Source organism: Chelonia mydas, chromosome 2, assembly GCF_015237465.2.
Source record: "Chelonia mydas isolate rCheMyd1 chromosome 2, rCheMyd1.pri.v2, whole genome shotgun sequence".
Taxonomy (NCBI): Eukaryota; Metazoa; Chordata; order Testudines; family Cheloniidae; genus Chelonia; species Chelonia mydas.
The window spans coordinates 199905637-199918684 of NC_057850.1; the positions used below are offsets into that span (position 1 = coordinate 199905637).

Here is a 13048-nt window from a genome sequence, read left to right on the forward strand (position 1 = left end):
CCCATCTCCGAGTGCTCTATATTTCTGTTCACTGATGCCTGATGAATCTTAGATGCTAAAGAGGGAAGAGTGCATCTTCTCTCACAACTAGAGAATAAAATATTCTGACAATGTTTTACTACCCAAATTCATTTTTCACAAAGTGAGAGAGATGTGAGGAATACGAACATTCAATTTTAGAAACCAAAGGCAACACAGGCAATATTTCAAAGGTAACATGGGCATTTTGAAACATTTCTTCAAGATAAAGATAGCATACAAAAATGTATGTGATAAAATGACTGGTAGGAAAGTTACATTTGAGGGAACCTGGAATAGGACAGAAAATCTTAAATGAAAGAAAAAAACTGAAAATTTGGAAAGAAGAATTTCATTTCCATCGCTCTATTGTGTCTTAACCTGAACATCACTCTCAATTTAACGAGGGGCTTCAACATCAGAGCAACTTTTCAAAAGAATGTCTATAAGTGAGGCAGAGTGGTCTCCCACGGACCCAGCGAAGGGTGAGGGAGGACCACCACCAACCTGTTATGATGTTTAACGGTATTAAAAAACCCAAATGATTGAACAAGTCATTTTCTGTATTCTTTTTTCTCTTTATTGAAAAAAAAGTGTTGGACTACACCTTCCAGGCAACATGGTTCTCCTGTGATCGGTCATTTACCAACAGTCTGTTGCTATGTAACAATATGTGAAATCACAAATTCACCATTATAATTTCCCTGAAGCTTGAAGTATAGAAAGACACTCTCAAACGTCTCATAAAAATTAGTAAAATGTGAGAAGAACATGTGAAAAAGAAATAGACATGGAATATTCCATTCTTAAGTCCAAGTTCTCTCTGTTAAACTTGGAGACACTATACACCCTCAGCACATTTAACAATTCAATAAATGTACAGTTAAATTAATATAACTGCTGTTTTTAAACAGCAAAAATTAGCAATATAATATCAAATCCATAAAGATGCTGATTTACCAAGTATGTACTTGCTCACCTTGAAAAGACAGCACACAGTTAACAGTTGATCCTTCCACATAATTTTCTGGCATAGGTGACCACAGAAATGTATAATAGTCTCGAGCAGTACTCCAACCAACCTAAAAGAAAACAACCAAAAGAGAAAAACCTAAGTAGAGTAATATGTTAAGATAGCATGGTCTGATCTTTACAACACACTGTAACCCGCATACTTGAGTTTCGCCATACAGAAAAAAGACTGACTAATGATTACAAATTAGGAATATTTAACAAGTATGTCAATTTTAGTATGGATTTTATTTAGCTGTTACCTAATGCAATAAAATAGTTTTATATCATAAATTAAACACCAGACAGTTTTTACTATACATTAAATTGCAATTTGATAGAGACATCAGTAAATACAAAAATAAAGAAACATTTTAACTACTTAGATAAGGAGACAACCTATGCCAATATTGACTACATCTTTATCACAATGCAAGAAGAAATAAGCTTTTGGAGAGTTAGGAGTGCTATCTCCTCCACCGAAAAAGCAGGAACAGATTGGGATACAAGATTGATGCAGTCCCAAAACAATGGATTTCAAATCCTTTGCCAATCACTGCAAAGTCACAGGTGTTGACTTTAAGACTAACGCTGTACTGGAACATTGACTCTTCATTAGGTGCATTCCAATTACATGAAAAACAACTGGGCTGAACGTCTGGCCCACTGATTTCAATATTATCCCTAATTTTACACCTGTATGTTAGGCAGTTTAATATCTCATCTGCCCTCTACTAGGAGGGATCCCGTAACAAGCCCTGGCAGAAAGAAAAGATCTATTGGATCAATTTGATCCTTTCTCCAACTAGTATGATTTAATGATTTTCACTTATTTCCTATTGGTTTGTATCATGTGGGATACTGTTTTTCTTTACAGAAGTTCTCTAGTGATTAAAAGAGGATTTAAGTATGATTTCCTGAACTAGAGTTACATGGATCTGAAATACAGGAATTCTGCTTTGTGGGAAGAAAATCCCCTAATTATCAAAGCCACTATCACAAAGCAATGGGCACAAATTAATAGCATAACGAAAAATAGGAAAGAAAAAAAAATCAGATTGTACAGAGTTTTCCTGTGATATGATATTAAACAAGTCTTATTACCTAGCCAAAACTCTGGTGAAATGGGCCTTACTAGTGAATATGAGTGGCCACCTCTCCTTTCATAGCCTCTGCAATACAAGTTTTCACCATTTTTGAAAAGCAAGAAGGCAGCCCTTCAGAAAGAAAAGTGGAGTAAATAAGTGAACTTAAGCAGTCAAGATTTCTATGTAAAGTTTATGCCAAATCTTCCTTTATGACTAGAGTCAAAATAATCTCAATTTGTAAAGGAGAACCAGTTTTAAATTATGCCAGCTCCTTTTTATGGAAAATGAGAATAGCTACAGGATTTTAAAGTAATATAAACCTAAGCCCTTCAGCTAACAAGACAACTAAAAATGACAGTAAGCAAGACATTTCTGGACAGATTATTCCATAGTTATCCACTAGAGGGTATTTTTTACTCTCTGCTAAAGCATCTTGTACTATCCCCCGCTAGAGACAGAATACCAAACTAGGCTGATCTACTATAGCAGTTCTTGTGTTCACTCCAACACTAGGAGGAGGAGGAACTATGAAGAAATGCTTTTAAGCGTACAATCCTTCTGGCAGAAGTTATAGTGATTAGCAAGCAACTTTGATAAAACAGATCTTCGATAGTTCAGCAACAAATTGGAAAAATTCTCAACCACCAAAATGGAACCAACTAACTCTTGACCCTAATCTTAGCTAAAAGAAAAAGGCTTCCATGACATCTCCAAACTGGTACCTTACAAAGGTATGTTTGAAATATACTGCCCTGGGGAAAATACTCTAAGTAACATCACTATAAAATGCTTTTGGAATAAATCAAACATGAAATTTCCAATAATTTTGCACAGACATGATATTTTTACATTATTCTGTGAGAATCAATAATAACTAAGTATTGACCATTTTGCTTTTGTGGGTTTTCAAACCAATTCTTCTTGAAGTTCTGGGAACAGACACTTGAGAACCTCACAATTCACTTGTAGGAAGAGCTAATACATTTCATTGTATCCTCCTCTGCCAGAAGTTTTCACGTATATTTCTTCAAAACAGTTAAGTCTCATTTAGATGCTTAGTCTTTAAGGCTTTGAGTCAAAGCTTTCGTTTTTGAAATTTGAATTAAATTTCAGGGAGAAATGGTGATTCCAAACATGTGCTATACTTATTTTTTGATTTCTTCAAATACACACTGAAGAAAACCTACTACACAACCAAGCATTACCTACTGGAAGTATTCTTTACAGTTCTGTATTAAAATACAGACCAAGGACAAAATTACTAAAGGTGAAGTGTCCCCAAATTTTACTGTGATTTTAAAATTTAGAAAAGATACATTTTATGAACACACACTGTTCAGGTTTCCCTAACTAACCTATTCTGCAGAAGCTACTTTTCACTCACATATACAGAATACTACATTAAATAACTAGTTGCCCTTCCACAAGCAGATACTAAATGAAGGCCTTCGCTTTTGAAGACCGACTGGAGGGTTTTTTTAAATCTTGGTCTTTTAACTGGAGAAAAATGTCAACTTTGAAATTCAGAAACTGATTCCTCAGTAAGCAGTCATGATCATTTCAGTTTCATAGGAAATGAAGCAATTTCTAATTTTTCCTAACATTTCCAACTCTAAAACAAATGCTGGAAAGTACTGAAGTAAACTTCCTCTCTGTGCTCTAGTCATTTTATAGAAGTCATTTTGAATCTCTCTCATCACTTTAAATGGCAGTTCTTGCTGGTTATTAGCATATAGCATCCTGCAAAAAGGCAAAAATCAGCATAATTTTTTAAGAGGAATGAATGGGGAGAATAACGGAAGAAGGGTAGAGAGTCTCCTAGTATTTTCCTATCTTGAAATCTTAACTATTTTCTGAATATGAAAGCATCCTTTTCCTATTTAATTGGCATAGATTTATATAGAAGTATAATAGCCCATTCTGAAACTTTGTTCTGAATTAGTGTTTTTACATATTTAATTTTTACTGATCAGGATTAAATAACTGATATTCAATAGAAGGCAGGATTAATGGCAATTTAGATAAAAACAAAACAGCCAAGTTCAGTATAGGCAAATTAATCCTCCTGGCCTATTTCTGAACAGATAATTCAGGGAAGGAAATATAAATCACTATTTAAAACTCAGTAAGACTTTTTTATACATCTCAGTAAAGGTGAAGTTCACATAACTCGTACTATTACCTAATTTACATTAGATTAACTCCAGCTTGTTGTGGGGTATACAGGATCCTGCCATGGGCCAGATTCTGAAGTCTCTAAGTAGGAAACAATTCTATTAACAACAGTGGGAGTTTTCAGAGTGGGATGGCAGGATCGGACCCCGAATTCTCAAAAGTAACACTACAAATAGAAGAGCAAGTCAAGGAGATAAAATATTTGCTTACTAGATACTGTAAGTAATGTTTGTCTGATTAAAGGACTTTTGGTAACTTATTTTATCATTTTCACAAGATCCTTTTTAAGATCTGGCTTGGAGGTTCACAGTGCATTTTATAACCACAAAATACTCTTACCATCATAATCTTCTCTATGGCAACAGATTATAGTGTCACAGACATGGGGATTATAAAAATCACACTGTACCCCAGCAGTGACCTGGATATGATCTCTTCACAATGACATTTGAATCATCTCTGAAGGAAAGCCAACAGCCTTCTGAAAATAAAGAGCTAAAATGGGAAAGATAAATTTGAGGAGAATAGTTTTAGATAAACTGTCATCTAAAACCAATTGCAAATGCAACAGAGGAAACTATCACTGAGGAAGAGAAGACATATCCCCATGTTTCCCTGAGAATATTTCTTAACAAGCCCACTGTAGGTTTAAGGCTCTTAGGGTCCCCTAAAATTGCAACTCTGGAAGCGAAGTGGACTGGAGCTCCTTTATTTCTCATCACTCACCGTGGTGGGGCAGCAATACTGTACCTCAGTGTATGTGTGTGTGTGTGGGGGGGGGGGGGACACGACCAGAGAAGCTACTCTATTTATTTGTCTACTGGTCAGTTCACCTGGAATTACCCTCATTGTGGTTCATGTAGCCCAGCAGTTCTCAAACTATGGGTCAGGACCACAAAGAGGGTCGCAATCCCATTTTAATGGGGTCGTCAGGACTGGCACTGGACTTGCTGGGGCCTGGGGCCGAAACCCAGGGCCAACAGCTTCAGCCCTGGGTGACAGAACTCAGCTTACAGGCCCCCCACTGGGGCTGAAGCCCTTAGGCTCAGGCTTCAGCCTCCTTCCCCAGCCCGGGGCGGCGGGGCTCGGGCAGGCTCAGGCTTCAGCCCCCCCGCTGCCGGGGTCATGTAGTAATTTTTGTCGTCAGAAGGTCACAGTGCAATGAAATTTGAGAACTCTTGAGTAGCCAATTCTCCTCGCTGGTGTATAGGTGGGTGGGGGGGGAGCAGTCCAAATCACAAATGGGAACCGATCTGTGATGAGGAGTTTATCTGAAGCCTGGTGAAACATACTTTTCAATGGGCAGGGAAGGAGGTTCTATTTGAGACAGAGGACTTGCAAGTCATTTCAAAAAAAAAAAAAAAAAACAGCCACAAGAAGCTAGCTGACTGCCTAAGATTCACAGGTACCTATTGTTAACCAACAAAGGTAGCACATGTTTGGGTTCATTTGTATTAGTATTAATCTAGATTACGTGGGTGTAAGGTTGAGGGAGCCTGTTAAACACTCCGAGTTATTTATTCCATATCCTTTGTTATTTTACATTGACACTTCCTGTGGTAAATCCAGAATCCCAAAACAGAGGTCACAGTACACAGACAGATTAAAACGTAACAAGGAGCCTGATGATCCGAAAAGCCAAAATATGTCTGATTTGTCAATCAGAACATTCAAAACCACTTTTAGTTCAATTACAAATAAAGGGGTAAAAAAAAAAAAAAACCCAGGCTCTGTCTTCGTGGCAAACTTCTCCTCACACACAGTACAAATAAGGCTGGGGGATGGAATTCTGCAGGTATGGGATAGAAGCTACTATATGCCCCACCCTGGCAGTCTGCAAAGCAAAAGCATTCTGCAGGTAATACTGCACAGCGCCTGGCTCCCTACTCCATATATGGGGGGAAAATGGTGGACTGTGAAACTACTTAGTAACAGTGTCCAGAGGGCCCCAATCCCAAATCTGAAAGATGTTTTTAAGACTGCAAAGGCAAGTTTGGTTTGTGTATCTCAACCATAACAGCTGACATGACTAACAGTGGACAGAGTGATAAACCAGTCTCCATTCATTGCATTAGTGTGTGTTGTAGTGTTATCCAGGCAACACAAAATCCTGAAATCACGGCTTTAAAGGGAAGTAACAGATTCAAATATTTTGTTCTATAGTTATACCTTAATTATTTCTCTCAATTGACTTTTTTCCACTCTATCCATGACAAATCATATATAGAAACAATTCTTCAACTACATCACACAGTCTGTTTTTCCCTCATTTGTTACAGAAAAATAATTGACTGATTATTAAGATGTGATCCTACGAACACTTACACAAATTCTTGACATTTGTGAAGTCAAAGGCAGGATTAACCAGTTTTCATTTGAGTATTGTTTAAAAAATGAGCGAATATGAAACAAGACCAAGATAGAATTTTTAAAACAATGCTTTTCAAAGTTTGACATAAGCAGTAAATGGCCCTTTCAGCATTTTGACATGTAATATAAAAGATTACCCTAAAAAAGATTACTATTAAATTCAGACCACCACCTTTGGACTTTTATTTTTAAAGCAGTAACACACGGAACAGATGGTACACAGAGCCAATAAGACCATAAATATAGCTCTTGTGTGAGAGCTGAACTGGAACTCAAATTAGTAAAAGTACAACATATATAGATATCACTTCTTCCTCTGAGACCAATATACAGTAGATCCCCAGTTCCAATTAACAAAAGAAATGCAAACAAACAAAAAACAAACAGCAATTCCTTATAATTATTTTTTCTCCTTATTCACTTGGATGGAAAACAAACAAACAAAAAACAAAACAAACACACTTTCACAATAAATGGGTTGATCCTTAAACTTTTACAGAAACCAGTAGTCCCAATTATCAGAGGGTAGCTGTGTTAGTCTGTATCCACAAAAACAACAAGAAATCCAGTGGCACCTTAAAGGCTAATAGATTTATTATGGCATGTCTCCTTCAGACAGAGACAGACACCTACAAGATCTTCATCAAGCAGTCTTAAAACTACAATACCCACCTGGGGAAGCGAGGAAACAGACTGACAGAGTGAGACAGGTACCCAGAAGTCACCCACTACAGGACAGGCCCAACAAGGAAAACAACAGAACACCACTGGCCATCACGTACAGTCCCCAGCTAAAACCTCTCCATCACATCATCAATGATCTACAACCTATCCTGGAAAATGATCCCTCACTCTCACAGATCTTGGGAGGCAGGCCAGTCCTCGCTTACAGACAGCCCCCCAACCTGAAGCAAATACTCACCAGCAACTACACACCACAGAAACACTAACCCAGGAACCCATCCCTGTAACAAACCCCGTTGCCTACTCTGTCCCCATATCTACTCTAGCGACACCATCAGAGGACCCAATCACATCAGCCACACCATCAGGGGCTCATTCACCTGCACATCTACTAATGTGATATATGCCATCATGTGCCAGCAATGCCCCTCTGCCATGTACATTGGCCAAACCGGACAGTCTCTACGTAAAACAAATGGACACAAATCAGACATCAGGAATGGTAACATACAAAAGCCAGTAGGAGATATGGCCGTGAGAAAAAGCTAATGCGGTATTGGGATGCATCAGGAGAGGTATTTCCAGCAGGGATAAGGAGGTTTTAGTACCGTTATACAAAGCACTGGTGAGACCTCACCTGGAATACTGTGTGCAGTTCTGGTCTCCCATATTTAAGAAGGATGAATTCAAACTGGAACAGGTACACAGAAGGGCTACTAGGATGATCCGAGGAATGGAAAACTTGTCTTATGAAAGGAGACTCAAGGAGCTTGGCTTGTTTAGCCTAACTAAAAGAAGGATGAGTGGAGATATGATTGCTCTCTATAAATATATCAGAGGGATAAATACCAGAGAGGGAGAAGAATTATTTAAGCTCAGTACCAATGTGGACACAGGAACAAATGGATATAAACTGGTCACTGGGAAGTTTAGACTTGAAATTAGACAAAGGTTTCTAACCATCAGAGGAGTGAAGTTTTGGAATAGCCTTTCAAGGGAAGCAGTGGGGGCAAAAAGATCTATCTGGCTTTAAGATTAAACTCGGTAAGTTTATGGAGGAGATGGTATGATGGGATAACGTGATTTTGGTAATTAATTGATCTTTAAATATTCATGGTAAATAGGCCCAATGGCCTGTGATGGGATGTTAGATGGGGTGGGATCTGAGTTACTACAGCAAATTCTTTCCTAGGAATCTGGCTGGTGAATCTTGCCCATATGCTCAGGGTTTAGCTGATCACCATATTTGGGGTCGGGAAGGAATTTTCCTCCAGAGTAGATTGGAAGAGGTCCTGGAGGTTTTCCGCCTTCCTCTGTAGCATGGGTCACGGGTCACTTGCTGGAGGATTCTCTGCTCCTTGAAGTCTTTAAACCACGATTTGAAGACTTCAATAGCTCAGACATAGGTGAGAGGTTTTTCTCAGGAGTGGTTGGGTGAGATTCTGTGGTCTGCGTTGTGCAGGAGGTTGGACTAGATGATCATAACGGTCCCTTCTGACCTTAGTATCTATGAATCTATAAACACTTCAATCTCCCTGGACATTCAATAACCGATTTAAAAGTAGCCATACTTCAACAAAAAAAAAATTTAAAAACAGACTTCAAAGAGAAATTGCAGATTTTTTTGCAAATTAATTTGCAAACTTAACACCATTAATTTGGGCTTGAATAGAGACGGGGAGGGTTGGCTCACTACAAAAGCAATTTTCCCTCTCTTTGTATTGACACCTCCTCCTCAATTATTGGGAGTGGACCACATCCACCCTGACTGAATTGGCCTCATCAGCAATGGGTCTCCACTTGTAAGGTAACTCCCTTCTCTTCATGTGCCAGTATATTTATGCCTGTATCTGTAATTTTCACTCCATGCCTCTGAAGAAGTGGGTTTTTTCCCATGAAAGCTCATGCCCCAATAAATCTGTTAGTCTTTAAAGGACCACTGGACTCCTCATTGTTTCAGTAGTCCCAACGACATCAAAGCTCAGATCTATACCATTTAGTGTCCTCTGTTCTCAAAAGTAGTTTTTATAATGGAAAGAAAGTGATGTGCTATTCTTTTTCTCAGAAGTTAGAGCTTATTGAGACACTGTAATTTCCCCACAGTAAGGATACACCTAGCTTTCCTTTATAAACCCAACTGATTAACTTCAAAATTTACCATCCACCACTTACACCTAGAATCACTAGCTCTCACTGGAGCCAAAAGATTCAAAAACTATAGAGACAGAAGATTCTGATTCATTTTGTGTGAGAGGTTCCTCCCTCTCCCCCACCCCCAAAACATTTTTTTTTTCAAATAGTGAAATATTTCACTTTGAAAAAAATTAGTAATAACTTAGGAAATCCTTGGAGTTGCCTGATATCCTTTCATATTCCACTTTAAAGAAAAAGAAAAACAACTTCAAAAAAAAAATTATCTAGTTGAAGAGACTATTTCAGGTGGATCAGTTAATTTTTTTGTCAAAATTGTCGGAAGCATGGGAGAGTCAAAATCCATCCTTTGCTAACATAATACAAAATTTATTTGGCATGATTAAGGCTACAAGTTTGTCTCAGATTTCATGATTTTTTTGTGACCTTCACAATGTCAGCCCTAGGCAGCAGGGCTAGGGCAGTCAGTTCAGAAATACAGAATTCCTTTTGATAAAGTCACTGCTTTTGTCATGACAATGCTGCATGTTTGAACAAAACCTGGGAATGAAGCCTCAAAGCGTTTTTTCTGAATGCAGTGCACATAACATTCACTGCACATCATCTCAACTTAGTGGGCGATACCTGGAGAAAAACATTTGGAAAAGTAAATGAACTTGTTATTTCTGTAAAACGTGCATTCACTGCCTGCCCTACCCGCAAAGCATGGTTCAATCAATCATTACAGGAAAAAGGGAAAGTGCCTGCAATTCCCTTTCCCCAGTAATCACAGGGTGTAACAGCTGATTTGTAGCTGTCCGTTTTCATACCAGGCAGCTGCAGGATTATGTGGGGTTTTTTTGAAAAGTGGAAGTGAAGCTGTAGTTCATCTGTTGAAGATGTGGTCACTTTAACAAAATCAACAGAAATAAAAGCAGATATATTGCAGCAATTCAAGTATTTCCACCAAGGATAATGGCAACTCTCACTGCTTATGAGAGATCAGACTGCATAAGGTGGCAAATGATTTGACGGATCTTGCCAGTTGGGAAAAGTCCTTCAATGGCACAACTGACAACCTGTTAGCTAAGAAAACCCTTTGCAAAAACAGTGTTAAAACTGAAGCCTATATGACTGGTTCTTAATGGTTTTGTCAACCCGCTGTGTTGTGTTTTTTTTAAACCCTGCCAACTGTTTGATCCCAATCAGGCCAAACTTCTTGACCTTGCATCACTAAATATATTTGAGTCTATTCCCTTGTTTGAAGGGAAATGTTTTTTACCTACAGCAGTGCAGTTTCTGAAATGAAGTACTCTGACATTGTGGCACTTCAAAAGATCACTTTCCAAGTAATAGCTCTAAGGTGTTTATCATTGCCAGTTAACAGCGCAGACTGCGAGAGATCATTTTAGTCTTACAAAGATATCTTGTGAGATGATAGATGCTCAAAGATGACAACCTGGCAATATACAGCATGCTGTTTCAGAATCATGGAAAGCTCTTTTAGTAAATGACCATTTTATATTCTAACAGTTAATCATGTCAGTAGTCAAAATTATATAAGGTTTGATACCAATTCAAAAGCTCCTGTACTGATGTAGTGAAAAGTGCATTACTGTATGCACATTTCCATGATTTCATTGTTTATTGCCACGTCCTGTCCGTGACTTTTAATAAAAATACCAGAGACAAATTCTTAGCCTTAGTCATGATCCAGTATGGACATAACAGCCACATCTAACTATGAAAAGATTACAAGGTATACAAGTTTCAGAGTAGCAGCTATGTTAGTCTGTATCCCCAAAAAGAAAAAGGAGTACTTGTGGCACCTTAGAGACTAACCAATTTATTTGAGCATAAGCTTTCGTGAGCTACACAGCTCACTTCATCTGATGCATTCAGTGGAAAATACAGTGGGGACATTTATATACACAGAAAACATGAAACAATGAGTGTTACCATACATACTGTAAGGAGAGTGATCAGGTAAGGTGAGCTATTACCAGCAGAAGAGCAGGGGGAGAAGAGGAACCTTCTGTAGTGATAATCAAGGTGGGCCATTTCCAGCAGTTGATAAGAACGTCTGAGGAACAGTAGCCTGGGGGGGGGGGGGAATAAACATGGGGAAATAGTTTTACTTTGTGTAATGACCCACCCACTCCCAGTCTTTATTCAAGCCTAAGTTAATTGTATCCAGTTTGCAAATTAATTCCAATTCAACAGTCTTTCCTTGGAGTCTGTTTCTGAAGTTTTTTTTGTTGAAGAATTGCCACTTTTAGGTCGGTAACCGAGTGACCAAAGAGACTGAAGTGTTCTCCGACTGGTTTTTGAATGTTATAATTCTTGATGTCTGATTTGTGTCCATTTATTCTTTTACGTAGAGACTGTCCAGTTTGGCCAATGTACATGGCAGAGGGGCATTGCCCCCCAACCTGAAGCAAATACTCACCAGCAACCACACAACAGAACCACTAACCCAGGAACCTATCCTTGCAACAAAGCCCGTTGCCAACTGTGTCCACATATATATTCAGGGGACACAATCATAGGCCTAATCACATCAGCCACACTATCAGAAGCTTGTTCACCTGCACATCTACCAATGTGATATATGCCATCATGTGCCAGCAATGCCCCTCTGCCATGTACACTGGCCAAACTGGACAGTCTCTATGTAAAAGAATAAATGGACAAAAATCAGATGTCCAAATCACCCCCACCCCCCGCTCTCCTGCTGGTAATAGCTCACCTTACCTGATCACTCTCATTACAGCGTGTATAGTAACACCCATTGTTTCATGTTCTCTGTATATATAAAATCTCCCCACTGTATTTTCCACTGCATGCATCCTATGAAGTGAGCTGTAGCTCACAAAAGCTTATGCTCAAATAAATTTGTTAGACTCTAAGGTGCCACAACTACTCCTTTTCTTATTATATCTAAGTTTTTTGTTTCTAGGGGTAGTGCACATACATCGGTGCACATAAAATTTACTCCACACTTGAATGGAAAAAATTAGAGGGAACATTGTTCCCCACCCTTTTAGGTATAAGCCAAAATAAAGGTACAAGCTTATGGCTAGAAAGCTGGTAGATGTGCATCAGCTGCAAACAAACATCATGATAAACCAGAAAGACAAACTTGATACATCAGTTGAGTTGTATAATAATAATAATCAGTTTAAAACACAAGTATGAAAAAGTAGCTGCCCCCCAAAAATAGTACATTAAGTCCCTTTTTTGAAAGAGGAAATTTCTATTAATTTTCACAGATATATGCGAAGTAGCATAATTATTTGTATTTTCCTTCCACTATTGCGTCTGTCAGTGATTGGCCATATTTGCTATTCCATTCTTCTCTTATCAAATGTAACTTTAAGAAAACTAATACTGTATATCTATATGACAAAGAAAAAAAAACTGTGTGCCATTCAACTCAAGGACACTATTAGGTAAGTCCAGATGTCCTTAGTCATTTCCATGTTAAAGGGTATTACATTAGCCATTTTCTCTACCCAAAAAAAAAAATTTCAGATCCTGCAGCAGAAGAGTCTGAAGCCATTTCCTCCTCT

General features: G+C 38.3%; 1 protein-coding gene across 2 annotated transcripts in view; it reads right to left on the reverse strand.

Annotated features, from left to right (window-relative positions):
• Window positions 1–13048, reverse strand: part of TAX1BP1 (Tax1 binding protein 1) — a 98017-nt gene that overhangs the window by 70327 nt on the left and 14642 nt on the right. For both annotated transcript variants that reach the window (XM_037890503.2, XM_037890504.2), the window contains exon 3: window positions 998–1100. In XM_037890503.2, the coding sequence (XP_037746431.1) occupies window positions 998–1100 (103 nt within the window). The remainder of the gene's footprint in view (window positions 1–997; window positions 1101–13048) is intronic.